Source organism: Cygnus olor, chromosome 21, assembly GCF_009769625.2.
Source record: "Cygnus olor isolate bCygOlo1 chromosome 21, bCygOlo1.pri.v2, whole genome shotgun sequence".
NCBI lineage: Eukaryota > Metazoa > Chordata > Aves > Anseriformes > Anatidae > Cygnus > Cygnus olor.
This window is the reverse complement of record NC_049189.1, coordinates 8056491-8083113: the sequence shown is the minus strand read 5'-3', so window position 1 is coordinate 8083113 and position 26623 is coordinate 8056491. Positions and strand designations below refer to the sequence as shown.

The 26623-nt window shown below is 61.2% G+C and overlaps 4 protein-coding genes across 14 annotated transcripts in view; 2 read left to right on the top strand and 2 right to left on the bottom strand.

The window, feature by feature from the left end:
- Positions 1-4739, top strand: part of SPEN (spen family transcriptional repressor) — a 66089-nt gene extending 61350 nt beyond the window's left edge. For 3 of the 4 annotated variants that reach the window (XM_040533752.1, XM_040533751.1, XM_040533753.1), the window contains 4 exons: positions 198-611; positions 1596-1790; positions 2281-2439; positions 3471-4739. In XM_040533752.1, the coding sequence (XP_040389686.1) occupies positions 198-611; positions 1596-1790; positions 2281-2439; positions 3471-3602 (900 nt within the window). In that variant the 3' untranslated portion in view covers positions 3603-4739. The remainder of the gene's footprint in view (positions 1-197; positions 612-1595; positions 1791-2280; positions 2440-3470) is intronic. The other variant, XM_040533754.1, reaches the window with a different exon arrangement.
- A 1741-nt stretch (positions 4740-6480) lies between these two features.
- ZBTB17 (zinc finger and BTB domain containing 17) lies at positions 6481-16167 on the bottom strand. Of its 6 annotated transcripts, none has more exons than XM_040533793.1 (15): positions 16027-16167; positions 11547-11753; positions 11232-11420; positions 10693-10884; positions 10465-10593; positions 9798-10036; positions 9568-9710; positions 8820-9120; positions 8634-8721; positions 8059-8175; positions 7822-7942; positions 7550-7680; positions 7254-7469; positions 6981-7070; positions 6493-6894 (listed from the first exon to the last, which is right to left on the bottom strand). In XM_040533793.1, the coding sequence occupies exons 1-15, from the start codon at positions 16031-16033 to the stop codon at positions 6605-6607; spliced, it is 2460 nt and encodes an 819-aa protein (XP_040389727.1). In that variant the 5' UTR covers positions 16034-16167; the 3' UTR covers positions 6493-6604. The 6 variants fall into 6 exon arrangements, with proteins under 6 accessions (XP_040389724.1, XP_040389725.1, XP_040389723.1 ...); XM_040533794.1 differs by having other exon boundaries at positions 10708-10884; XM_040533790.1 differs by having other exon boundaries at positions 6481-7070.
- A 1833-nt stretch (positions 16168-18000) lies between these two features.
- HSPB7 (heat shock protein family B (small) member 7) lies at positions 18001-19785 on the bottom strand. The gene is made up of 3 exons (XM_040533836.1): positions 19506-19785; positions 19138-19271; positions 18001-18651 (listed from the first exon to the last, which is right to left on the bottom strand). The coding sequence occupies exons 1-3, from the start codon at positions 19639-19641 to the stop codon at positions 18466-18468; spliced, it is 456 nt and encodes a 151-aa protein (XP_040389770.1). The 5' UTR covers positions 19642-19785; the 3' UTR covers positions 18001-18465.
- Positions 19786-20496: 711 nt separating this feature from the next.
- On the top strand, positions 20497-26037 carry LOC121058350 (chloride channel protein ClC-Kb-like). Of its 3 annotated transcripts, XM_040533807.1 has the most exons (19): positions 20497-20891; positions 20991-21119; positions 21225-21353; positions 21789-21928; positions 22028-22105; positions 22200-22278; positions 22359-22484; positions 22555-22639; positions 23051-23152; positions 23553-23637; positions 23737-23910; positions 24016-24085; positions 24619-24729; positions 24825-25038; positions 25130-25263; positions 25383-25483; positions 25569-25652; positions 25746-25832; positions 25951-26037. In XM_040533807.1, the coding sequence occupies exons 1-19, from the start codon at positions 20780-20782 to the stop codon at positions 25987-25989; spliced, it is 2079 nt and encodes a 692-aa protein (XP_040389741.1). In that variant the 5' UTR covers positions 20497-20779; the 3' UTR covers positions 25990-26037. The 3 variants fall into 3 exon arrangements, with proteins under 3 accessions (XP_040389741.1, XP_040389739.1, XP_040389740.1); XM_040533805.1 differs by having other exon boundaries at positions 20573-20891; positions 20991-21353; XM_040533806.1 differs by lacking the exon at positions 23051-23152 and having other exon boundaries at positions 20573-20891; positions 20991-21353.
- The last annotated feature ends 586 nt before the right edge of the window (positions 26038-26623 follow it).

Sequence of the window (26623 nt, the reverse complement as noted above, 5' to 3'; positions counted from 1 at the left end):
CAGCTCTCAGGTGTGAGCGAGGGCTGCTGGCCTGGGGAGGGGAGGCTGGCCCAGGCACTGCTGCAGCAGGGCAGGTGTGTGCAGTGGTGTGGAGATGTACTCACATGGTGTCCTGGCAGCCTTATCGGTGAACCAACAAGCTCTGATACACCCACGGCCTGAAACGTTTCCTTTGTCCCCCACCGCCTGCTTCCCAGGGTCTCCCGGAGGGCGAGCACTCGCACCCCAGCCAGCCCGGACGCAGCAAGACTCCGCAGATCTCCCAGGACCCCAAGGGCCCGCCGGCAGCGGGGCCCGAACAGAGTCACCACCCCACTGTAAATAGGCATGCAGCGCCGATAGACCCTCACGTCCACCTGCAGAGGGCACAAGCGGACACAGGCCAGACCTCCTACCCTTCGCCTGTTGCCATTTCGATGAAACAGGAGCTTCCATCACCACACCAACCTCAGGCAGTTCCCAAGCAATCGCTGTTCATCCCGACGACGTCGGGCCCTGGGGCCCCACCAGGGCTGTCCCTCAACCGCCCTGAGCCCCAGTCCGCCCTGAAACAGGATCCGTCTCCTCACCCTGTTTCGCAGAGACCTGTGGATATGGTTCAGCTTCTAACGGTAAGCATCGCTCCATCGTCTTCTTCTGGCCAAGGAGCTGTGCGCTCTTTGCTCAATGTCGGGAGAGAAATAATCAGTGAGGTTCTGCCAAGCTCCCCTCATGTGTGGCACCAAAATTTAACATCTCTTGCATCAGATGCTTCAGATGTGGAGAATGTGCTCATCCGTCTGCTTCCTGGGTTGTTCCTGTCCCCGGTGAATTCTTAGCCGTGTTCACATTTACATGGCATTTACTGGAGCCTCAACGTGCCATTAACGCCGTGGTGAACGGAGTGAGAGCAGCTTATGCTTCTCTCACTCATGTTTCAAACAGCCTGCAGGCTCAGGCAGGCAGTGCTGCATCATTTTTACAGTCAGCTGCTCCTGGGAAGGTGATGAAAAGAAAGAGTGATGGTGTATTTTATTTAAAGAAAAAGACACCCTCCCAAAGGCTAGAAACAGGAAGACAGAGAGGAGGGAGATGGCTTAGGAACAGGCATGTCTGAGAGCGCTGACCAGGAGCCGAGAGTCATGTTCAGCACCACATATTTCCTGTGTAACCTTGAGCAACTCTCCTGGTGCTGCTGTTTCTAAATTCTCCATTTGTAAAAGAGAAAATAACATTTGGTAAGAGTCCTGCTCTGACTCGCGCTGTGTGGGAGGCTGACATCGCTTGTGAAAGATTGGGAAGTGCTCTGATGTTATGATGAAGGGAGCCACCCAGGCATCGCGGCCAGCTGGAAGTAAAAGGACTGAGTTACTGATTTAGCAGGGCCTAACCCAAGCCTGGACTGGCGCGTACGAAGGGCGATAAGATGTTACATCAGTGCCAAGTGCTTAGAACAAAGCAGTGGTGTCATAATTGCCTGTGAAAGTATTAGAGGCAAACGAGTAGCTCAGATGGGGTTTCCGTCACAATTAAGATCCCTCTTGAACAGAGGAAAGCGCTTCTTGTGAGTTCCTTTTGTTCGTTCGTGCTAAGATTTCTTCTCCCTCTCTCTGCAGAAATACCCAATTGTGTGGCAGGGCCTTCTGGCGCTAAAAAACGACACGGCTGCTGTCCAGCTCCACTTCGTCTCTGGGAACAACGTCCTGGCGCACCGCTCCCTGCCCGCGCCGGAGGGAGGCCCTCCGCTGAGGATCGCGCAGCGCATGCGCCTGGAGGCTTCGCAGCTGGAGGGCGTCGCGCGCAGGATGATGGTACGGAGCGGGCGGCGGGGCTGGGGGCGGGCGAGGCTGCCTGCTCGGGAAGAGAAACCTAGCAAAACACACCGCTTCTACCTTTTTTACTCGGTTCGTGCTGCTTTGGGATCCTGGTAATAGCTGTGTACTTCTTTTGGCCCTGGGTGTAATGCAGATTGCGGGTGGTCACTCTGCATTCAGGTGAGAGAAAAGAGTCAGGAAACTACCTTTGAAAAGTCACCCGTCCTTCAACCATGGAACAAACTCTGCTGGCTCTGACCTGGCGGAGTGGTGTGGAAGGTGGGAGCCACAGAAGCGAGTCGTTTTGGTCCCATTTGCCATCTCCCCGCTGGCCGAGCTGTCGGCACATCTTTCGCAACACCCGCACGAACTTCGAAGGAGTTCAAAGAGGGGATTTTCCACCAAGGGCTTACAGATAATGAATGTACGTCAGGAATGGGCCTGTTCCAAGCAAACATTTGACTTAATTGCTGTATTTTCTTTCCAGGTGGAGAGCGATTACTGTCTGTTACTGGCCTTGCCTTGCGGACGAGACCAGGAAGATGTAGTGAATCAGACTGAGTCACTTAAGGCTGCGTTCATCAGCTACCTGCAGGCTAAACAAGCTGCAGGAATCATCAACGTTCCCAACCCTGGCTCTAATCAGGTATTGGCAAGGAAAGTGGTGAAACTTTGTGGGTAAACTAAATCGAAGTCATGCACAGATAGTGGGACCTGCAGCCTTCCCCCCCAGGTCTTTACGTGAGGTTGTAGTTAGGGTGCCTTGTTTTATCACTGAAACAAACCCTCCACATTTACCATGCTGGCTTGTTACATCACTAGTCAAAATGCAGTGCAGCACACCGATATAATTACTGAATGCAAACCAAAAAAAAACAAACTGTTTTCATTCTTCACAGCCCTACATCTTTGGCTGAAAAGAAAACAAAACCTTTTTCCAGCTCTTTTTCTGTGTTGAAAGTAGAGCCCTCGCTTCTTCCTTGCATAAATACCAGAGCACCTGGTGTTTTCTTGCTTGTCACTGCATAACAACAAAATGTTTGGGTTTGCTAATTTGGAGCATTTATTCCAGATGCGTTGCTTCAATGAATCAAATTTAATCTGTTCTGGGTAAACAGCCCCTCAGACTAAGTGGTCAGTGCTCAGAGCAACCACTGAAACATAAGCTTGAAATGATAAAAAATGGGAATTTTCTGTGCTTCATGGTGAAATCAGCCAGCTATTATGGCCCTGTTGTGGAGAAATTCCCTGCCTTGGGAACCGCACCTGCCTCACTCAACAGCTTCTCCTTTTTAATACACGTGCACTGTTTTATGGTGCTTTCAGAGCACCAAAAGTCATCTGAGTGTTCAATTTAAAGCATTTTAGGCCAGCACAGCTGGTATTTGTGTGCTTACGTAAGCTGTAACTTCCCTCTTTTCAAAACAAGAAGGGGCGTGGAATCTCAGGCCTCGCTCTGTCACTCACTCGCTTTGATAGAATCACGGGCAACCTTTAAAATCCAAGCGAAGATGTCCAGCAGAGGGGGAGAGCGGAGGCTGCCTTTTTGCAAACCTTTAGCTGAATTTCTGCCTTGCCCCACTCACACCTGCTACCCTTCGGGTCGTGCTGCGCCGCAGCCGGACGGGTGGGCTCCCTGCTTTGTTTCTCACCCGCGTCTCCTCTCTCCCCTTGCAGCCTGCCTACGTTCTGCAGATCTTCCCACCCTGCGAGTTCTCGGAAAGCCACCTGTCCCGCCTAGCCCCCGACCTCCTCGCCAGCATCTCGAACATCTCTCCTCACCTTATGATTGTCATCGCGTCGGTATGAGCTGTTTACTGGTTACTGACTTTTCCAAGGCCCTGCAGCAAAAAAAAAAAAAACACAAAAAAACACAAAAAAACACAAAAAAACACCACCAAAAAAACACAAAAAAATCACAAAAACACACAAAAAAATAAATAAAAATTAATAAAAAGAGAGCGAAAGTAATGAAACAAGAAAATGCTGCCAGACTACCAGCCTCCTGCCCTAACAGGCCTCGATCAAACTGTTGCTGGGTAGTAGTTCTGCTACCTTGTATGTTTACATATTGCTTTAGCTTATGGACAACTGATGCACTCAACAGGCGGACTGGTATTGGGTTTCTGTGCCTCCTTTTGGGGAAAATAAAGGATGGCTATTTTTTTTAACAAAAAGAAAATAAATAAAAAAGAACCTGAACTGCCTTTGCACTAAATTAGTGACTTGGACCTTTGCACAGTTGGAGACATGCTGTGACGTTCTGGATGTCTTGACACACATTAACACGCGCCGTGGACTAAACGCAGGACCTGGGAACTTCTGCTGAAATTTGTGGGTCAAGGATCATTTCACACATTATCTTTTTTTTTGTTGTTGGTTGTTTTTTTTTGTTTGTTTTGTTTTGTTTCTTTTTTTTTTTTCTGGATGTGAACCTTCCTCTCCTCCACTTGCCCCTGCTGCAGCCGTCTTCTCTTCATCTGGGATGTACAGTTTACACTGAAAAAAAACAAAAAACAAAAAGCAAAACAAAAGGGAGAGCTATTTTCCTTCCTGGTGGGATATGCAGAACTCAGTGGGTGTGTGTATATATAAATATATATATAATATATATAAATATATATAATACTGACTTTAAAAAAAAAAATCAAATCCCCACAACATACATTTTTTTTTAATCTGTGCCAAAAATGTGTTTTCAGAGAAAATCTTATTTTCATACTCAGACTTTGTATTGTCACTCATTTGTAAGTGCGCTTCATTTAAACATGACCTCCCCTCCCTCGTCTCATGAGCTGTGGAAGTGTTATACACTTGTACAAAGACTTTCTACCCTCCTCTCCCTCACCTCCCCTAACACTTATTAATTTATGGAACTGTTTTCTCAGCGCAGTTTTGTTTTGTGTGTCCATTGGATTACAAACTTTATTAAAAAATACAAAACACCTCGCGCCTGGATGTGATCCCTCGGCCGTGCCGTGGGAGGGGGGAGCTTGGCGGCGGCTGGGGACTCGTCGGTGCTGCAGAGCTGCAGCCCTGCCTGGGGACGGCGCTGCGGCGGCTGGACCGAGGTGCTGTGGGGATGGCACTTGGTTAAAAAAAAAAAAAAAAAGAGTAAATGCTAATCTTTGTTTATGTTTGTTTTGTGTTGTAAATAGTTGTTAAACACTGAAGTTACATGCTTGTTTTTCTCAGGATGATGTCAAAGGTGTTTTAATTTTTGATATGTGCCAACTACTGTCAAAAAAAAAAAGAAAAAAAACAAAAGAGATGGTGGAGGAAAAACACACGGACACCAAAACAAACAAACAAACAAAAAAAAAAACCACCACATACTTGTGTGGTTGCTTTCCCAAAGAAGCTGCAGCCCATGAGGGCTGAGGTCGCCAGAAGCAGGCGGGCGGCTCACGGCACTGGGAGGGACAGCAGGGGCTGTGCTGGCCTCTATGTGTGTGGAGGCTTCACGTGGGGAGGTGAGGCCAGGGAGGCCAATGTTGCAAAAACGTCCACTTGGCTTTGAAGCCTGACTCAGCGCTGTTAGCCTCAGGGTTCAGCAGCCCTTGCTATTGAATCATCCCACATCTATTTTTGCGTTGCAGTTGCCCTGGTGGCTTCTGTGCTGAATCCTTTTAAAAACCAGAAGCAGCTGTAACTTTTTTTTTTTCCTGCTTCTCACTGCTTTTCCTCCCAAAAGCACGCAGGTACAGCTGCTCAGCTCCAGCAAAGGCCAGCAGCAGCACACGCTGCATTTGCTCGCTGCTGCTGGTTTGGCCGGGTGGCACTGAGGTGTACCAGAAGTGCTTGTGACCCAGCACGACCGGCCACCTCTCCAAGTTGCACCCTGCAGTAGCAGCCAATGGGGCCTTACAGCACACACAGGTGCTCCGCTCCCTTCCCCGCTAGAGGCAGGGGCTAGCCCCCTTTTGGGAGTTAAATAATTCATAATAAAGGCAGTGCGGATTCCCCACCATCACTGTAGGGGAGTTGTGTCTCTCCATCAGCACTGCGCTGTCCTCCTCTGGGGCCGGGTGTAACACAGGCAGGATCTGTCCCGGAGCACTGCCCCCAGGCCATGGGGATAGCGAGCACCAGCCCCGACTTGGTCCCAGGCCAGTGCATGCAACTGGACAGAGGTAGTGGCAGTCCAGCTGGGCATTTGACCCACAGCACAGCATAAACCCTGTAGAAATCGACTTTTAGCCCCAAAAGACTCCACTTTGAAACCTGGGAATGCCTCTGTGTGTCCGCCCCCCTGCTGCCCCTCCAGCTAGGGAGGCGTGGGCCATGGGTCTGGGCGCCGTTGGGGCCCTGCACCCACCCCCACCGCCCTTACCCCAACCCCAGCGCAGCCCTGATGCTGGGGTCCACTGGCCCCCCCACACTCAACTGCAGCAGCTGGGGGACAGCTTGGAGAGGGGCTTCAAGGGGCTCCTGGCCCCGGCTGCAGCGCACAGCCCCGCCCCAGGAGGGTGGGAGCACCCATCTGCAGCACCGTTAGCCATCAAAGCAATCCCTTGGTTCCTCTGCACCAGCTGCTGGGGCTGTGGAGCAGAGCTGCTGGGCTCCAGCCCTGGTGGTCTCCCTCCTTCACCCACAGCCGGGACAGACCCAGAACTGCAGGTACAGGGGGCACAAAGGGCCGGGGAGGGCACCCTCCTGCCCCCTGAGAGACGTTGGGGGCCCATGGGGCGCAAAACACGCGTTATAGAAAATACTGCAATTTATTCCTTCTGTCTCTCTTTCCAGAAATACAATTTTTACACCATTTCCGAGCAGCTGTCTTTAAATAAAGGCGAGGGAGGGCAGGCAGGTCACTCGGTGGGCGCCTGGCCCTCCCCGGCCAGCGGCATAGGGGCCAAGGGGGTGGCGGGGGGCTCAGGGGGGGCATCGCGGGCACGAAAAAGCAGCTCCCCTGTGGGGAGGACCTGCTCTGTTTGCCAGGTGGCGGTGGCGGCCCCGTATTGCTGGTAAAAGTCCGTGTCGGCCTGGAACATGACGAGGGCCTGGGCCGTGTGGATGCGGACATGCTGCGCCAGGCTGGTGGCGTCCAGGAATTTCTCCCCGCAGGAGTCGCAGGCGTAGAGGATCTGGGTGTTGGGGTCTGCAAGGGCAGAGGGGAGGCCCGGGCTGGGGCGGCGGCAGGGCAGGAGCCGGTCGAACACGCCACCGGCCCCCTGCCCTCCTCACCTGCTTCCTGAACTTGTTTCACCGCTTTAGTGATCTCCGCTTTAAGTGCTTCAGTCTCGTCTGCCGTCACGGCAGCCGCCACGGGGACCACTGTGGGGGGAGAGGAGGGAGAGACGATGCTGAGGGGGCTGTGAAGAGATGGGGCTGGAGAGGGGAGCAGGACACAGGGCCAGGGGGGACTGTCCCCAACCCCTGGCTCTAACAAACCGTGTCAGAGGCTGCGGCCTCCTCCAACCTCCCCTTTTGGGACAGCTCCCAGACCCCCCCACTCACCCGTGAGCTGCGTGACAGCGGTGGCGGCCAGTGCCTCGGTGGCGAGCGTCACCATGTCATCTGAGGCCACCGTGACAATGTTGACCTCGCCGCCGTCCTCAGGCTCGAGGATCTTCATGCCTGCCTTGCCCTGGTGCACCGTCTTCACGTGGGAGCGCAGGTTGTCCACCCGGTTGAAGCCACGGCCACACTTGTCACACAGGAACGGCTTCTCCCCTGGGAGCGAGATGGGAAGTGAGGGGTGAATGGCGGGCTTGAAGAGCTCGGGGCAGCCCGGGAACTGCAGCGGCACGCACCGGTGTGGATGATGATGTGCTTGGAGAGGTCGCCCACGTTGACGAAGGCCTTGTTGCAGACGGTGCACTTGTGGGGTCGGATGTTGTCGTGGTGGCGGATGTGGTTAGCCAGCTGGCTCGACTGCACGAACCTGTCGGGGACGGGGAGGCCGTGGAGTGGGCACGGGGGCGAGGACCCTGTGATAGCACCACCCCAGCACTGCCATGGGGGGTGGCCGCGGCCCTCGGGGACGTCCCTTGGCACAAGGAGGGGACCGGCGGGGGATGCTCACCTCTTGCCGCAGCGCTCGCAGACGTAGGGCTTCTCCCCCGTGTGCTGGCGCACGTGGGCGATGAGGGAGCTGGCCTGGGTGAAAGCCTTCCCGCAGATCAAGCACTGGCACGGCTTCTCTCCTGGGGAGGCAGCAGGAGGGCTCAGCCACGTGGGGATCAAAACTCAACCCCCCTCTCCCCAAAAAAACCCTGACCCCCTGGGGAAACGCCCCAGGGAAGCAGAACCGTGTCCTTACCTGTGTGGATGCGGACGTGCCGCTGCAGCGCCCCGGGGTCAGCGAACTGCCGCTGGCAGTGAACGCAGACGTAGGGCTTCTCCCCGCTGTGGATCCGGAGGTGCCGCTTCAGGTTGCCTGCAAGCAGCCGCACCTCAGGGGGACACCGGTGCCCTCCTGTCCCTCCGCACGCCCCGCGCAGCAGCCCTTGAGGTCAGGGGTCAAGCGGTAACGCGAGCACCGCAGCGGTGGGCACAGCCAGAACAAGCACCCCGTGTTTGGGACGATGGACAGACGGCGCTGCTGCGGTTGTACCTACAGCAGTGCTCACGTTGGTCTCCTCCCAACCACCCCTCTGGCTCTGCAACAGTTTGGGGAGACAGGAGGAAATGCCTCCACACTCCCCCACCAGCTCCTCTCAGGAGCATCCCCATCTGGGACACCGGCCTGGTCCTGCAGATGTTTTTAACCCAGCTGGAAACACGGGGGAGATGTTTGGGCAGGACGGCCGCGGTGCTGCGTAGGCTTAAACCCTCCTCTGTCCCCCCAGCGAATCTCCGGCGCTGGGGCCTCACCACCTACCAACCCGGTGCTACCTGAAGTGGTGAACTGCTTGCCACACTCCCGACACTTGAGGGGCCCGTCTGCAATGTGAATCTTCAAGTGAGCTTTCAAGTTCCCCACCTGGGGACAAACACAGGGATGCAGAGAGCTCCCCACCGTCCCCACCTCCCTCCGGTGGGTACCGAAACCAAGGCCCTGGCCCTTTCCCCCCAGCTCACCTGGTTGAATTTCTTGTCGCAGTGGGGACACTTGTGCTCCTTGTCGGTGTCGTGGGTCTCCAGGTGCCGCATTTTGGAGGTGGGGTCGGAGAAGGAGCGCCCGCAGTAGTCGCACTGGTACGGCTTCTCCCCGCTGTGCACCAGCTGGTGCCGCTTGAGGTTGCCGGAGGTGGTGAAGAGCTTGCCGCAGTCGTCGCAGCGGTACTTGGCCTCCCCCGTGTGCCGCTTCTTGTGCAGGTTCAGCAGGCTGATGAGGCGGTAGCTCTTCCCGCACTCCTCGCAGCCGTAGGGCTTCAGGGGGCTGCGGAGGAGACGGGGGAAGCCGTGTGCCGAGCCCCTCTCTCCCTGCCGTGACTCCAGCTCTGCCCCCCAGCTGTGCCCCGCTGCGTCCCCCAGGGCGTCCTCAAGCCCCACAGGGTAAAAGGAAAGGGTGTGGGAGAGCACGGGCAGAGAGGCAAGTCTCCTCTCTCACTCCCTCTGCCCCAGCACGCTGACTGATTTTATGAGAGTTCGAGCTTTTGCAGCAAAAGCCAAATTTTGTAGTGAAAATGCCGGAGCCTTCCTGTAGCTGGGACTATCCAGACCCTGCTAACCCTACAGCTGCCGACCCACCCAGATCAATCCGAGAGGCACAGAGCCACTCACCGACCTCTGGCTCACACCCTTAAGCCCTCAGGCTCCACTGTCATTGCCACGAGCTCCATCTGGCTCAGCCTGGTGGCACCTGCCGGTCCCCAGCGTGCCTTACCTGTGCGTCTTCTCGTGGGCTTTGCAGGCGGCCGGGTCGGAGAAGGCTTTGTTGCACTCCCTGCAGGAGAAGGGCTTCTCACCGGTGTGGATGCGGATGTGTCGCTTGAAGTTCCCGGTGTGGGTGAACTCCTTCCCGCAGTCCTAGAGGCGGAGAGAGACGCACAGGCGTCCGGGAACACTGGTGACACTGAGGGATGGGAGCCCCGCTGGGGCCGCGGCCGCGCTCACCTCGCACTTGTGCGTGACGGAGCCGTAGGCTTTCGACTCGGTCCGGTCGCTGTAAGTGCCCGAGCGCAGCAGCCGGGTTTCACCTGAGTTCTCCTGCCCGGAGTCAGTGCTCCCTGATTCGTTATCCTCGGCATTTTCTCCATTTTCTAACTTGGGCTGCACTTCCTTGGGGATTTTAGCCTCCTCTTCATCCTCTGCCGCCATCTCCCCCTCTTCCTCCTTCCCTTCCAGCTCCACCTCTGCAGCCATTTAGAAAACGGGGACACTACGGCTCAGGAGCAGAACCAGAGACACCAAACCCATCCATGCTTCCTAACTCAAAGCTCGAGTTTAAGGCGATGGCGCTCGCCCTGTGTACTTGGGGACGTCCCGGTAGCTGTGCTGTACGACACGGGTGCTGCGCACACGCCAGGACCTCTGCCTGGAGTCAGGTTGGATTTGCAGCCCTAAAACCCTAAACCCTGAGCAAACAGAGCAGCGTTTCCCACTCCGCCCCAGCTCTGCTCCCGTGGGCTCTGTGACTCGGAGCAGACGGTGTTTTCACGGTGAAGGCCACACCAGCAAAACCAGCAAGGCTTCAGCCTGGCTTTGCCCTCAACCCCGTCCTCCTCCCAGGAAGGGAAAGGGAAAACAGCAGTCACCACCACCGCGGTCACCGCGGACGCACCTCCCGTCGCGGCGTGCTGGGGGACGCTGCCCTCGGCCGCGGGGCTGCTGCCGCCCATCGCGCCCTCCGCGGGCTGCGTGGGGCTGGGGAAGCCGTCGGCAGGGCCCGCCTGGGCGGCGCCGTCTGCACCTAGGAACAGCAGAGCGTGTCGGGGAGAAAACAGACGCTCGCCTCCACGCAGCGGAGCCTGGCAGCGGGACAGGGCGCCCGGGGGATTTTTGACATCACCTCCTGGTTGCTGACCTTCTGCGGGGACCTCTTTGACATCCAGCTGCTCCGCCTGCTCCTCAGGCTGTGCTGCTGCAGCCACGGGCGCCTCTTCCTTCCCCTCCTGGTTGGGAGGAACTTGTTTTGGTTTGTCAGAATCACCCCGCGTTACTGCTGCCACCGCTTTGTCCTCGACGGCTGCCTTTTCAGCCCCTGCAAGGGAAGAGGCATAGCAGCACACCGCACCACCTCCTGCGGCTCATGCAGGGGCTAGAGGCCGGGCAGCTTTCCTCAACTCCGCGGGGAGACAAGGAAGGCAGTGAGTCTTCAACAAAGCCAGCGAGCGGTGCTGCACAGGGGAATCAGAGCCACAAACGCCATCTGGACGCCCTCTGACTGAGGCTCTGTGCATCAGATGTATCTGGTCACCCAGCTGGGGTGCGGGGCAGGGCTGCAGCCAGGGAGCGCGCGGCTCAGCAGGGGGATTTCGAGCCTCTGCGGCTTGCTGGACGAGGAAAAGCGGATCCCCAGGGAGATGGGGCTGCGAGAAAGCTACGCACCCATCTCGGCGGGGACCCCCTGGCTCTCCACGGGGCTTTCTGCCAGCACCGTGAGGGACTTGAGCGCGTTGCAGGCGCTGACGATCTCCTGCATCTGGAGGAACCCCGCCACGGCCAGCACGTCTTCCACGTTGTCGGGGTTCAGGCTCAGCTTGGCTGTGTACATGAAGTCCAAAACCTGGCCCAGGCCTGCGAGGGACACAGCACGCGCTGGCACCCAGAGATCAGCTCTCACCCACGGCACCGACTCGGCCGCATGGTTTTCAGAAGCCGCGACAGGTTGAAAAGCCTCCCACAGAGCACCCCAGCCCCTACCTGCCGTGTTGTTGATGTCGAGGTGCACCACATCCTTCTGGTCCACGAAGAGCATCCTGAAATACTCGCTGCACGCCGCCAGCACGGCTTTGTGGGCCTTGAAGTTGATGCCATTCACCACGAAGGTGCAGTCGCACAGCAAGCCCAGCTGCCGCTGCTGGTTCAGCTGCTCCAGGACTTGCTTGCTGTGCTGGGGGAAATCCATGGCTGCGGGGAGAAGGCAAAGCCCGGGGTGAGACAGGGCGAGGCGGTGCGAAACCCGAAAGGGCTGGGAACGACAGATCTGAAAGCCACAGAGCAACCTGGGTTGCCCTGGGGATCGCAATCCCCTGCTCCCTTCCAGCTGGGCCTCAAGCATCCGCCCAGACTGAAGCACGGAAGGTCGGGGGGACCGAGGGAGGCCCGGCTTGGCCCGGCCGCTGCTGTTCTGTCTCATTCCCTCCCCCGCGTGCACCCAGCTTCCTTCGGAGGCCTGAAAGCGGCGGGACGATGCTCGGGACCCCCAGCGGACGTTGGCCGCAGACTGAGGGAAGCGGGGGGTTTAGCAGAGCTGCTGAAGGCCAAGCTGTCCCCTGGGTCCCTGCTGTGCCCTCCACGCACGCCGTTTCTCCACTGCCTCAAAGCTTCAGCTCTTTGAGTCGCCTCTCGAGACCCTCGCGGGCCTCCAGCGCTCGGTGGGGATCCTCTAAAGCTCCCCCCAGCCTTGTGCCCAAGCAGCGCTCTGGGCGAACGCACGATCCTCGTCCAGCTCATCCTGTGGGGAGCTGAGACCAGGAGCTCCAAAATCCCTTGGGGTCCCACCACCCTCCTGCTCCAGGGCCAGGAAGGGGCCGCCGAGGTTTCCAGCTCGCCCCAGGCACACACGCCTCTGCCAGGCTGGGCTCCTGCTCATTACATTGTCCAGAAACGAAGGCTGAAGGGACGGCCTCATCGCTTGTCGGGCCAGCCGTGGGTGAGCAAGAAGAGGAGAAAACACGGGGACGAAGCACAGTTGTACGGCCGGGGCAAGGCTTGGTCTCGGCCCTCCGCAGGCAGGTTGCGCTTCTCTGGAGGTTTGCAGCCCACCTCACCCCAAGCGCCCTCACGAGTGGCACGGCGAATCCACGTTAGGAAAGGGCAGGTCTGGAGCCGCGAAACCAGCCCGGACGCTAAAAAAAAAAAACAACAAGGGGCTCGGAGCCCCAACGCAGCGGGGGGATCGCGCAGGGGCCTCCCGCAGGCGGCGAGGTCAGCACGCAGCCCTGCAGGCGGCCGCTTCAGCCCCAGGCGTTTCCCTTCAGCGCTGCCGGAGCGTGGGCACGCAGCGAGGCGAGGGAGCCGCCTCCTGTCTGCGACGGGTCCTAGCACGGCGCTCCTCAGCGACCTCGTGCCGAAGGATCAGCTGCAGGACCTCCAAGTCGCCTCCCGGGCGGCAAGGGCCGGGCTGCTGGAGCAGGAGCGCCTCGCTTTGCGGCCTTCGGTCTCCCCCGATGGCATTCGCCACGGGAAGCCACCGTGGCTGAAAGAAACCCACGGGAAGGGGTGTTGGGAGCTCAGGGAGCCGGAGGCTGGAAGGTGACGGTGCAGGAAAGCACAGAAGAGCACAGCTCTGCTCTCCTCGGAGCTAAAGCCCGCATCGCAGCCAGGGGTAAAGCCGCGGGGACGAGCTCCTGCCCGGGGACAAACCAGGGTCTGGCAAAACAACAAGCAAACCCGGAGCTCGTGGAGCGCTCTGAGACACCAAACTGCCTTTTGCTTCTGTCACACGAGATCTTATTTAAAGAAAAATTAAAGGAAAGCCTGTGCAGCGAGCTCACAGCAACATCAATCAGGCCCTGGCAGGGGCTTGCGGCTTCTCAGAGGCTCCCGACCACATCGCAGACGCGAAGCTCCCGTCCCACAAAGCTCCTTCGGGACGCACCTGCAGGCACAGCAGCAGAGGCACCGGGTGCCTGCGGTCCCCAGGAGCCACAGACCGCATCCGCGCCCACCTCTGCGCATTTCCCCGTGCCCTCTGTTCCGGCTGGAGCTCCTTAAACTCTTCCTTAAAATCCTCGCGCTCCTCCTTGCGCGAGGTCGAGCGCGCGGGTCCTGAGCGGGCAGAGCCCTGCTTGCGACTCCTTCAGCAGCCGCGCTCGTTTCCGCCCGGGGTGGTGAGCAACGAGCGCGCTTCGGCCTCCAGTTACCACAGAGCCAAAACTTCTGCCAGCCCCCGGCCGGCCGGCGCTCTCGTTGCAGAGCTGGAACCTTCCAGAGCAGCGGTGCCATCGCGGGGCCGAGGCTGGGAAACCCGATGTTCCCCTGAGGAACCCCCGTGGCGTCACTCGTGTGGACTCTCTTCTGCCCCAGAGGACCCCGCAGCCTGGGAAGGGCTCTCACTTCCCACGTCTGACCGCCGCTTTCTGGCGCTTCGGCACCGTTTCACCCTGCCCTCGTCATCCCTGCCCGCGGCAGGGGGGGTGGAACTGGATGATCTTTAAGGTCCCTTCCAACCCTTCTGCGATTCATTCCCGCACGGGTTTCCCACCAGCAGGCCCTCCGGGTCCAACGTCCCTCGAGGCTCCCGGCGCGGCGGTGTACACGCGGACAGCCCCAGCCCAGCTGCCCGCTCTCGTTAGGGCTAACCCACCACCAAGACCTCCCCCCGCCTCTCCCAAAACACAGGGCGCTCTTAACCCGCCGACTGCCCCAAAACGCAGCCCTCGAGAGCCAGAGGAGTCAGCACCTGCATCGAGATCTGTGCAAACCCCCACGCGTACGTGACGACCCCGTAAGGCTTGCAGGGGAATCTCGATGGCCCTGGAAAAGCAGGATTTTTCTCAGCAGGACCGGAGAAACGACAGCGGTTTGAGGCACCAGAAGGCTATTTTTGGTAAACTGTAGGAGGCGCTTTGCATCCGAACGATGACTTCTACCACTCTGACTCTTCTTTCACCACTCTGACCCTTCCTGCCCCGGGGTTTTGCTCGGTGCTTCCTGGTGCTGAGGTCAGGCTCTGCGCAGCCCCCCTGGGAGGAGCGGGGTGAGAAGCTCCATTTCAGACCACAAAACTCACTGCCCCGGAGCGGTCGCGGCAGTTTCGTGTTGCTTTTTGTCCCCCCTCACATTCCAGCGCCCATCGAGGTGCTGAACGACAAGTTTCCTCCCACGAGGCACCGAGGTCTGACACCAAGGAGCCAGAAGCAGGCGCCCTCCGCTTCCACCTCACCAGCAGCACAGGAGCCCTGCTTTCCCCTCCCATTCCTCCCGACCCAGCTGCCAAGCCTTTCGTTACCCGATCAGTCACGGTGATGGAAAGCTTTGGCACTACAGCACCCACGCTCGTGGCACGCTCGCACAGACAAACAGAGCTGTGGGGGCCTGGGGCACGTCCCCCACGAGCTGTCGCTGCTCCAGCGCTGCTTTTGTGGGGAGAAAAGCACAACCCGACGGGGGAAAGGCCACGGAGCAAACGGTGCTCTGACAGCCAGAGCAAAAGGGCGCTCAGGGGCAGGTGTGGAGCAAAGGTTTTGCGTCTTTTCTCTGCACCAGCTCCGCACCCCGCCACCCAGGTGCCTTCTGTTAAAATAAAAAAGATCCTCAAGTGCAGAGAAATGGTTCAAACGTTGCCTTTGGATGCTGTCACCAGCCAGCTGTCCACTGCTACACCGAGAAGACAACAAGGAGCAGGTTTGTGTTCTGCTCGCCGTCACCTCCGCTCCCCGGCGTCAGCTCAAGGGACAGCGCAGCCCTGGCCCTGCTGGTCTCAGTGACGAGCAGCCCGTCCTCACTTCCAGCAACTCCTGCCCAATTCCGCAGTAATTCCGGTTAAGACGAAGCTGGCCTGACCGGAGCACTCCCGGCACAGGCGGGCTGGCAGCACCACTCACCGCTTCCTCGCCGTCCTCGTGCCGCACACCCGGACGCAGCACCCGCGTTAGCTCCCGAGCTGGTCGCTGAACGAGGGAGAGGTCAAACCGAGCTGCGGCAGGAGCCGCCCGGGGACTTTAAACAATTCCCAAGTCAAGTTAAAAAAAAAAAAAAAAAAAGCCTTCGGACACGGCACAGAGAAGGGGCTGAAGGAGATGGGCTCTGACGTCCGTGGCTGGCAGGCGAGGGGGGAAAAATCCCCGGGCCGTGACAGGCACAGAAACAACGCCCTGAGAGCACCGGGGGGGGGACGCGGGGAGGGGAGAGGCGAGCGGGGGCCCGCAGCCAGCACCCACCCGCAGACCCCGGGCGTTTGGCTCCGGGCACGCAGCCGGGGCTGCGCAGGGCCCGGGGCCGCCTCTGGGTTTGGTTTTTTTCCCCCTTTTTTCCCCATTTTTTCCTCCCCCCCCCGACTCCCAACGCTCTGGCCGGGGCGCTGACACCGCGGGGGGCCCCCTGAGGTGTTCTGGGGACCCCGGCCCCGGCCCCCTCCTGCAGCACGGGGCCGGAGCGCGTCCCCCCCGGCCCCTCGGGACCCCCCGGTCGCCTCCCCCGGTCCCCGCCGAGCCCCCCGACCCCCCCCCAGCCCCACCTGCCATGCCGGGGCCGGCGGCGGCCTCACAGCGCCGCCCGTGACACGGCCCAGACAAAGGGCGCCGCCATCTTGGCGCCGGGCGGAAGCGGCGTCGCCCCCTCCCCGCCCCTCCGCCGCCGGGACCCGCGCACGCGCGGGAGGGAGGTGGGAGGGGCGGGGTCACGTGGCGCGCTCGGCGCCCTCGCTGCCCTGCGGCCCCGCCGCCATTTTGGGGCCGCGAGGGGCCGCGAGGGGGTCGGGGCTGTGCGGCCCCCCCTGAGGGGAGATCGGGGCCGGGGGTCCCCCCCTGAAGGGCTTGTGGCCGGAGGTCCCCCCCTTGAGGGGGGCTCGGGGCTCCTGCAGCCCCCCAGGGCGTCCCCCTGGCTGGGAGGGGCGGTGGCTGGGGCATCGCGCCCCGCTGTGATGGCGGCCGGCTGTCTCCACAGGGAGGCTGCGGGTCTGTGGGGCGGGCATGGGCTGAAGGGCAACGGCGGTACCCGGCCTGCAGCCTCCGTGCTGGTGGGTGCGGTGGGTCGGCTTGGTGTGGTCATCTCGAAAGTCGTTTCCACTCTAAGTGGTCCTGTTTGTTTTTAATCACCTCAGGGAGCGCAGAGGGCCGGGGTGGCCGCCTGAGGAGCTCTCAAGGCAGCCTTTGCCCAGAGCGTGTTGCAGTATGGTGGTGGGTGTGGGGGCACCCGTCTGCCACGCGCATGTAGGGGGCAGACCGGAGGCCACACAACCCCGAAAGCATATATAAATAATGTTCCTATTCCTGCTTCCCCATAAGGTAGGTGTTTCATGGCCAGCCTGCCAAGAATGAGCCTGTTACGGGGTCAAACTGGAGGGGAGGGTGTTGGGGGTGTTCTGGTGTTGGGGCTCTGAGCTGCCCCTTCACCCTCTTACCCTGCTCTGAAATGTCTTGCTGCAAACCCAGTCAGTTTTGGGGAGGAAAAAGCCTTTTTTCCTTCCCGAAGGACTTGCTGGGTAAGGGACACCTGCCAGACCCTCACCACTAGATGGCAATGTGTGACCGCGGTGGGTGGTGCCACGGCGCCCAGGGGTGCGATTTTGGGGCAGAGCAGGTGTGTCCGGTGCCCCGACCTTTGTATATCCATGGCTCTGATTTCCTGAGCTGTACTGGGTCTTTTGCAGCCATTACAAGCTTTTATGATGATGTTTAAACGTTGTTTCTCACAGCAAGCAGTCCCCCAAGCGCTGTGTGCGTAGACGAACCCCGCATCAGCTGCTGCCTCGCCCGACTTGATGATGAGCCGGAAATAAAGGAGAATTAAAAGGACTGCAGGCAGAGCCTCGTGCCAGTCCTTTGCGGCGCTGCAGGCGCGTTCCTGCAGATCACCAGCCGTCAGGGGACGAACCGACCTCGCGGCTTGCCCCCACGGGCCCCGGCAATCCGAGCTGGGCGGCGGCGTGCGGTCGCTATAAACAGCCGCTCGCCCCGAGCGCTGTGTTTGTACACACGGCCTCCTGCACCCTGGCCTCCTTCCACCCCTGACGCGGTGGCCCGGCCTCCCCTCCCGCCCTCGGGGTGGCTTTGGGGCAGCGTTTGGTACCGCCAAGGAAGGAGCCCCTGGGCTTGGCGGCCGCTCTGCGGCTTGGCGGCCAGGCTGGGAGACTTGCTGGCAGTGCCGCAGCCTGCTGCCGGTGGGCTTGCCGGTGGGCGAGCGGGGGAGAAGGGGAATTGGTGACCTTCCAGGTGGGCTGGCAGCCCAGCGGCTGAACAGCTGAGGGAAGGGCTCAGAAATAGAGCGGCCGGGAAGAAATGAGTCACCCTGGCTGGAAATAAACAGGGCAGCGGGCACGGAGGGAGCCGGGCTGCTCGGGACAGCTCTGTCTGCATCCAGGTTTTTGTCCGGGAGGAGGAACTGCCGTACCTGCTACCGACATCCCCGTCAGGGCTGAACCCGCAGCCACCCCGGCACTGTAACTCAGCCTCTTTGGGGGAAAAAAAAAAAAAAGGTGGAGGAGACAGTCGTTGTCAATAATTTATCACAACGCAGTACAAGCTGTATATACAAAGAGAAGCTCTGGCGAAGGGTCGGGGAAGGGCTCGCTCCCCGGCCTCACTCCTCACGTCCGTCCCAGGGTGAAACCGCCCCCGGAGGCTCCTTGGTGACTGCTGCAGGACTTCCAGGTCTTCCCGATCCGCCCACGCCAGCCAAAAATTGACGGCATCCAGAGCCTGCAGCCTCCCGGAGGGGTTGCAAGCGAAGGATGCGTGCCCCCGTGCGGGTTTCACCTCCCGTGCCTCTAAGGGAGCCCGCGGGGAGCGCTCCCATCCCCTCCTTGCCAACCCGGCGGGTTTGCGGCCAGCTCGGCGGGCTCCCCCGCGCCCACGCAGCTAAAAGAACGCCGGTGTCACCCAAACGCTACCCACACGTCGCCTACGGGGTTGGGGGTGGAGGGGAAAGGCCCGTCCCCGGCGCTGTGCCCGGCCGCTCAGATTTTGATCTCAGTCCGGAAGGTCTGCTGGACGTGCTCGGTGTGCTTGGCGGGCTGCCGCCGTGCCCGGATGGTCAGCGTGCCGTCGTCCCCCAGCGAGGAGGACACCGACGTGGGGTCCACGTCCTCGGGCAGCTGGCACTTGTGGGTGAAGGTGTTCATGACGGTGCCGTCCCCGGCCAGCTGCGAGGGGAGAAGGGGCGGTTGGAGGCTGTGAGCGGCACGGGGACGCGCTGTCCCCTGCCCTTGGGCGAGGCCTGCGGTCACACCTTGTGTGTGGTGTTAATATTTATCTCCCCGCAGGTGTGGTGGCGAGGTGTGAGTCACCCGGAGGGACAATGGTGCCTTTTTTGGAGCTGCTGGGTGCTCCCGGGGGGGCTGAAATTCGGGGTGTGTGTGGGGGGGAACCATCTGGAAAAGGTGCGATCGCGGGGCTGGGCGGCTGCCAGCTTGTCCGGCCTCGTGCACGGACACCTCGCGGCATCTTGTGCAGTGTGTGATGCGTGGGGGCAAAATAACGAGGAAATGGTGAATTTAAGCCCACCAGTGCTAAATTACGGCCAGGACCAGGGGGAGGTTGGGGGAGGGCGTCCCTATGTCCCCAGGCCAGCGTTGCGGACGGGATTTGGGGGCTGTGGGTGGGTGGGGTGGTGGTGGGGGCGCGCTCACCTTCTCGGCGTGCACCTCGATCTGGTTGTTGGAGGTGGTGACGATGATGTCCTCGGGGGCGAAGTCGCTGACGTCCACCGTGAACTGGTAGGTGTTGCCCAGGGTCTTAATGTTCCCGGTGCTGCCGGGCCGAGCTGGAGGGGAGCGCGGGGGGTCAGCGCCTCCCTGTCCCCCTCCCCAAAACAGTGGCCAGGGCCCCCTCGCCCCCCTCCCAGTGCTGGCTTAGCCCCCCACAACCTTCCCGCTCCCCCGAGATAACTCAGACACGTTTCCCACGGCTCCGGCTTTGGTCCCCCAGCCCAAGCCCCCCGACCACCCTCGGGGCGACGCCGTGCTGGGCGCTGAGGCCCTCGCCCAGCGCCACTTGCCTGGGAAGCCCAGCGGCTCGCCGCGGGGCCGGACGAAGCTCCCGAAAAGCTCCATGGGGCGAGCGGGCGACGACGACCGGCTGTGGTGGTGGAAGCTGTGCTCCGACCGGAAAGCAGACGAGGATTTCACGTTCATCCACCTCCCCGAGCGTCTGCGGCGCGGGAGGGGAGCGAAAGCGGCCGGCGAAGCCCCCTCCTCGGCCTCGCGGCAAAGACGAATGGGGCCGGCTATTTCAGGGGCAGCCGCCGAGCTTATAAAGCCCCGTTAGGCTCTCGGCCGCCTTCCAGACCTCTTGTAAAACTGGCTAAATTTAGGTCCTGCTACATCACTCTGGACACCGTGGAAATTTTTTCCTCTCCCCCCCCCCCCCCCACTCCTGTCGCCGGCTCCGCTCCTCCCCGTCCCGAATCCGATGCCATTGCTGGCGTTCCTGCAGGTCCCGATAACGCGGGCTCCCGAAAACAGGAGGATGGGGAGGTGGCACTGGGGTATGTGGGGGGAAACGATGCCCCAAGAGGATGGGGGGGGGGGTTGGGGGAAAAATCCCTAGGTCCCAGGGCACCTTCCAGCGCAGCCGCGCCAGCCACGTGGAGTTTGTAGTAATAATAATAATAAAAAGTTATTAAAAGTGTCCTTGTGGGGACACGGGACTGGAGCGTGGCCAAGCTGGTGGCTGTGGCAGCACCCTGTGGGTGTTGGGGGGGGGGGGGAATTCCCGCGGGGGGGGGTCTCTGCCTTCCCCCCAAAACGTGGCCACATCCCGGGAAGCTTCCCCCCTGACCCTAGGACGGGTGAGGCCGCGTTTTGGGGCAGAAAAACAGGAGCTGGTGAGCGGCTCGGCAAGCAGACCATGTAAGGCTTTATTCCCCGTGCTGACCCGCCAGGCAGCACTGCCAAAAAATGCGTGTGGGGGGGGGCTGTAACGTGAGTACCCCCCCCGTGCTGAGTAATTTCGGCGGGCGCCTGAGTCACCCTTGGCTCTTCCCTTGCACGGAGATGCTCGGAGGCCAAGGCATCGCCGAGGGCTGGGGACCGCAGCCTTCCTCAAAGCCCCCCCAGGCTGGGTTGGATTTGCCCCCCCCCCCCCCCCCGAGGCGTATTCGGAGGCTGAAACCCTCCCCGTTGCGCTCCGGCTGGCTCCAGCCCGTGCGGGTCTGGCCACCTCGTCAAGGTCGTTTTTAATGAGCTTGTTTGCAAACTCATTTCCACCACGGCACAGACAGAGCCCGCAGCACTGGCCGGGGCAGCCCCCGGTCCCCAAAACGTCCCCGGGATGGAGCCCCCCAGCCCCGAGGTGCCCCCGGGGGGGCTGCGGGATGAGCAGAGGGTGCTGGTGTCGGCGCACAGCTGGCGGCCCTGCCCCAAAGCACGCAGGAGGCTCCGAGGTGAGACCCTCGCCCCTCATTTTGGCCACCTTGGGTTGGTTTTATTTGGGGGGGGGGAGTAGCACCCCTTTGGACCCCCCCCCCCCCCTCGCTCTGCAGGGTGCTTGGAGCTGGTGAAGCAGCAGCTCTTCCGCGTGGGCGAGGACTGGTACTTCCTCTTCGTCCTGGGGGTCCTCATGGCCCTCATCAGCTTCATGATGGACCTCATCGTCTTCAGGCTCTACGAGGGTAACGAGGGGGCTCGAGCCCCAAAACCGGGCAGTGGGATGGGGAGGGAGGTGTGTGTGGGGGGTGTCTCTGGGGGCAGCACCCCTCCCGGCACTTTTTCTCCAGCCCACAGGTGGCTCTACCAAGAGGTTGGGGATTATTTGGTGCTCAAGTACCTCTCATGGACCATCTACCCCGTGGCCATGGCCGCCTTCTCCACTGGCTTCTCCCAGAGCATCACACCGCATTCAGGGGGTGAGCAGGTCCCACCCCCCCCCCGCCCCGGCCTCCCCACACCACCCCCACTGTGGGGAACACCCAAAATTTGGAGCCCCCCCCCCCCCCCCCCCATACTTGGATTTCTCCAACTTTGGAACCCCCAAAATTTGGAGGTCCTCACCAATAAATTTGGAGCTCCCCAAACTTGAAGGTACCCACCCCCAATAAATTTGGAGCTCCCCAACCTTGGAAGTCCCCAAACTTGGAACCCCCCAAATTTGAAGCTCCCCAAAATTGGAGGTGTTCCCCCCCAAAAAAATAAATTTGGAGCTTCCCAACCTTGGAACCCCCAAAATTTGGAGCTTCCAAAACTTGAACCCCCCCCACACTTGGAGCCCCCGCCCCCCCCCCCCCGTGGAGCCCCCCCCACAACCCAAGCTGAGCTGATGCCACCTTCTCCCCCCCCTCAAGGCTCCGGCATCCCCGAGCTCAAGACCATCCTGACCGGCGTGGTGCTGGAGGAGTACCTGGCCATCAAAAATTTCGGGGCCAAGGTGGTGGGACTGACCTGCACCCTGGCTTGTGGCAGCACCATTTTCCTCGGCAAAGTGGTGAGCAGGGAATTCTACTGGGAATTTTGCCGGGGGGCTCGGCACCGCGGCTGCTCAGCACCGCAGTCGCTCAGCACCACGACCCCTCCGCATCCCCAGGGTCCCTTCGTGCACCTCTCCGCCATGGCCGCAGCGTATCTGGGGAAGATGCGGACGTCAGTCACGAGGGAATATGAGGTGGGGGAGCTGCTGGGATGTTATTATTTTTTTTTAACAACCCATTTCCCTTCAAAAAACAGGGGATTTTGGTTAACTCCCCCCTCCTCCGCAGGACAAATTCAAGCAGAACGAGATGCTGGTGGCAGCGCAAGCCGTCGGCGTGGCCACGGTTTTTGGGGCGCCCATCAGTGGTAAGGAACCCCCCCCAACCCCTTCCCGAAGCTGAGGACCCCCGGGGCCCCCCTGAGCGGGTCCCCCCCCATTTCTCCAGGGGTGCTGTTCAGCATCGAGGTGATGTCGTCCCACTTCGCCGTGCGGGATTACTGGCGTGGCTTTTTCGCCGCTACCTGCGGCGCCTTCATGTTCCGCCTCCTCGCCGTCTTCAACAGCGAGCAAGGCAAGGCCGGGCAGGGTGCGGCCCCGCGGCATCTCCTGGCCTCCCCTCAAAACCCTTCCCGCCTCCCCAGAGACCATCGCGGCACTTTTTAAGAGCGACCTCAAGATTGATTTCCCCTTTGACCTGCCGGAGACCTTCTTCTTCATGGTTTTGGGGTAAGGAGGGACCTGCTGGGGACAGGCTCCTGAGCACACCCTGCCCATACCCTGCCTGTGTTCTGCCTCTACCCTGCCCATACTCTGCCCATCTTCTGCCCATCCCCTGCCTTTATCTTGTCCGTACCCTGCCCGTATTCTGCCCATACCCTGCCTGTATTCTACCTGTATCTTTTCCATATCCTGCCTGTACCCTGCCTGTACCCTGCCTGTGTCTTACTCATACCCTGCTAATACCATGCCCATACCCTGCCTTTATCCTGCCTGCACCTTGCCCGTACCTTGCCTGTACCTTGCTTGCACTTGATCTGCACCCTGCCTGCACCCTGCCTGCACGCTGCCCCTTCCCCTGCCCCTTCCCTGCCCGTGCCCTGCCTGTGCCCTGCCTGCACGCTGCCCTCTCCTCCCCAGGGCCATCTGCGGTGCCATCGCCTGCGCCTACCTCTTCTGCCAGCGCTGGCTGCTGGCGGCCGTCAGGGAGAACCGGCTCACGGGCAGGCTGCTGGCTACCGAGTCCGTCCTGGGCGTCTGTGTGTCTGTCCCACGTGTCCCCTAGCACATCTGTGCAACCACCCCGCGTGTCCGCGTGTCCCCCCAGTACCTCTGTGTGCCCACTCCGTGCGCCCCACACACCTATGTGTCACCGTGGTGCATCCTCGCATCCCACCCCCCGTGCCCATACACCCCCCACGTGGCCACGTGGCCCCCAGCCCGCCCGTGCGTCCCCCCCAGCCCGCCCGTACACCCACCCCATGCACCTTACACCTCCATGTCCCCTTCACATCTCCGTGCATCCACCCCACGTGTCCCCCTAGCGTGTCCATGCGTCCCACCCCCCCCACGTCCATACACCCTGCCCCATCCCGTGTCCGTGTGTCCGTCTGTCCCAGCTGCCCCCTCTCCCCCCCCCCAGCAAGCCCCTGTACTCGGCGCTGGTGGTGCTGCTGCTGGCCTCCATCACCTTCCCTCCGGGCCTGGGGCAGCTGATGGCCTCCAGGGTGAGCAGGGGCCGGGGGGGGGGGGGGGGGGGGGGTGCTCCCCACCGCCACCCCCCACCCAACCCCATGCTCATGCTGTCCGTCCATCTGTCCGCCCAGCTGTCCATGAAGGAACACCTCATCTCGCTCTTCGACAACCGCACCTGGGGGGTGCTGGCCCAAAACGCCTCGGCGGCCCCCGCGGTGCCCGGGGACCCGCAGCGCCTGTGGCAGGAGTGGTGCCACCCCTCCGCCACCATCTTCGGCACCTTGGCCTTCTTCCTGCTGTTGAAGGTACCCCCGGCCCTCTCATGCCCCCCTCCCCCCCCCCCAGCACCACCAGCTGCTGTCCCCATGGGTGACGAGCCCCCGCCCCTGTGCTGTGCCCCCCCCCCCCAGTTCTGGATGCTGACCCTGGCCACCACCCTGCCCCTGCCCGCCGGGTACTTCATGCCCATCTTCATCTATGGTGAGCTTGAGGGGGGGGGGGGGGGGCACCCAGCCCCAGGGTGCATCTGGTCCGGGGGGGCCACAGGGGGTGCATGGAGCCCTGGGGAGAGGTATGGGGGGGTGCACCCAGCCCTGGGGTGCACCTGGTTTTGGGGGCGTGCAGGGGGTGCATCCAGTCCCTTTGGGGGGGGGTAAGGGGGTTGCATCCAACCGGGGGGAAGGGGGGTTGCATCTGGCCCGGGGGGGGGGAGGGTACAGGGGTTGTGTGCAGCTCTGGGGGTGGGGTTTGCATCCTGGGGGGGACATGGGGGGGGGGGGGAGGCTGTGTCATTTTGGGGTGGGGGCATGGGGGGGGGGGGGTGTATCCATGCTGGGAAGGGTGGGAGAGGGTACATGCAGCCCCTTTGGGGGGGGGGGGGGGGGCGGTACCCAGCCCTGGGGGGGGGGGGGGGGTGCATCTGGCCCTGCTGGGGGTACAGCCTGGGGGAGGGGGGTGCATCCATCCACCTCCTGGGGGGCCCCGGGCTTCTCCCCTCCCCCCCAACCCCGCAGGAGCTGCCATCGGGCGCCTGACGGGGGAGGTCGTGGCCTCGCTCTTCCCCCATGGCCTCCGTGTGGAGGCCACCACGCACCCCATCGTCCCCGGGGGCTACGCGCTGGCCGGTAAGTCGGTGACATCGGGGGGGGGGGGCGGTGACAGTGACATCCCCAACCGTGCACCAATGCCACCCGCCCCCTGCCCCGGTGCCGTGCCGTAGGAGCTGCCGCCTTTTCGGGGGCCGTCACCCACTCCATCTCCACCGCCCTGCTGGTGTGCGAGGCCACCGGCCACCTGGCCCACGTCCTGCCCGTGGTCCTGGCCGTGCTGGTGGCCAACGCCATCGCCCAGAAGTGCCAGCCCTCCTTCTACGACGGCACCATCATCGTCAAGAAGCTGCCCTACCTGCCCCGCATCCGCAGCCGGCACATGGCGTGAGGCCCGTCCCCAGCACACCCTGGGGGCCGTTTTGGGGGGAAATCCCTGCAAAGTGGGGAAAATTGGGTTTTTGTCCCCGTTCTCCAGCTCCTACCGGGTGGTGGTGGAGGAGTTCATGGATCGGCGGGTCGTGGCCGTGGCCAAGGGTGATGGCTTTGAGGAGGTGCTGGCAGCCCTCAGTGCCACCACCAATGGGGAATACCCCGTGGTGGAGAGCGCAGGTAGGGTGCGGGCACCCCGGGGTCCTGGTGGCCATGGGGACACTTCGCCTGGTGGCTGTGGGGACACTTCGCCTGGTGGCCGTGGGGACATCTCACCTGGCTCGTGCCCCCCCCCCCAGGGTCACCCACGCTGGTGGGCACCGTCAGCCGAGGCCAGCTGGTCACCTTCCTGCAGAGTCACGAGCACCCACGGGCACCCCCAGGGCTGCTGCAGGAGAAGGTGAACCTGAGGCACCCGCCGCACCCAAAGGAGATGTTTTTCCACCCAAAAAAATTAACGCGTCACCTTCTGCCCTCCCCTGCAGCCAGCCTCCATGGGGACAGTTGGGGACGACTGCGCCATCGAGCCCGTCATGCTGCAGCTCTCACCATGGACCTCGCTGCACCAGGTTTGGGGTGGGGATGGACGGCACCAAGCCCCCCCCCCCCCCCCCCCTTTCCCAAATTTTGGCTTTGTCCCCACGTGCCCCCCCCTCCTGCAGGCACACCACCTCTTCGAGCTGCTGAAGCTGCAGCGCATCTTCGTCACCCGCTACGGGCAGCTGGCAGGGGCCGTCACGCGCGCTGAGGTGGGACACGGGGGGAGACAAGGCGGGGGGACACGGGGGGGGACGACACAAGGAGGAGACACGGGGGGGGGGCACATGGGGGGACAGCGCCCGTCCCACTGCCTCCTTCCCCTTGCAGCTGCGGAGAGCGATCGAGGAGCTTGCCAACCCCAAGTGACTGCCGTTCCCGCTGCTCCATTGTAGCCATTAAATGTTTTTTTTGGGGCCATTTGGTTAATTTGGGCATGGCGACAGAGGGGGCCACCCCAAAACACGCCCCCCCCCCCCCGCTTTTCCCCCAGCGTGGAGGGAGCAGCTCTGTCCTGTGGGTGGGGCGAAGTGCATCTGACCCCTTTGATGCCAAACCTTTGATTTTGGGTTCACTTGAGCCCTGTGGGACTTGGGGACACCGGGGTGGGCTGTCCCAGCCTTATGTGACCCCCCCCCGGTCCCTGCCTGCCTCAGTTTCCCCTTTGCTGGGACTGGGGGATGCGCGGGGCCGGCTCTCCAGCAGAGTGTGCTCGTGCGTTACGGACACGCGCGCACAAACCCAGAAACCCAAACCCATAAATGCACGAACCCATAGGTGCACAAACACCCACGACACCTCCTCCTCCTCCCCACCTGCGGCTGCCGGGCTTTCAGGGGTGCACGCGCCACTTGGGGGGGTGCAATTAGCATCGCCTCATTAAGCTGCTGCAGTGCTAATTAGAGCCTGGGCTTTCCACATCACTGCGTCTCTTTGTAGGGCTTGGGTAGGGGCTGCAGACCAGGCCAGCGGGGTTTGGGGGCGAGGGGTGTCTCCCCACAGC

Excerpts from the sequence above, each read along its gene's own strand:
- LOC121058350 (XM_040533805.1), top strand. The coding sequence starts at position 20,780 with ATGGAGCCCCCCAGCCCCGAGGTGCCCCCGGGGGGGCTGCGGGATGAG. Across the intron at positions 22,106-22,199 it reads CAGTCACGAGGGAATATGAG|GACAAATTCAAGCAGAACGA; the intron begins GTGGGGGAGCTG and ends CCTCCTCCGCAG. Across the intron at positions 23,638-23,736 it reads GGCAGCTGATGGCCTCCAGG|CTGTCCATGAAGGAACACCT; the intron begins GTGAGCAGGGGC and ends CTGTCCGCCCAG.
- HSPB7 (XM_040533836.1), bottom strand. The coding sequence starts at position 19,641 with ATGAACGTGAAATCCTCGTCTGCTTTCCGGTCGGAGCACAGCTTCCAC. Across the intron at positions 19,272-19,505 it reads CGAGCCGCTGGGCTTCCCAG|CTCGGCCCGGCAGCACCGGG; the intron begins GCAAGTGGCGCT and ends GCTCCCCTCCAG. Across the intron at positions 18,652-19,137 it reads TCGAGGTGCACGCCGAGAAG|CTGGCCGGGGACGGCACCGT; the intron begins GTGAGCGCGCCC and ends CTCCCCTCGCAG.
- ZBTB17 (XM_040533789.1), bottom strand. Across the intron at positions 10,885-11,231 it reads GGGGGTCCCCGCCGAGATGG|GGGCTGAAAAGGCAGCCGTC; the intron begins GTGCGTAGCTTT and ends CTTCCCTTGCAG. Across the intron at positions 9,711-9,797 it reads CCGTCACGCACAAGTGCGAG|GACTGCGGGAAGGAGTTCAC; the intron begins GTGAGCGCGGCC and ends CTCCGCCTCTAG.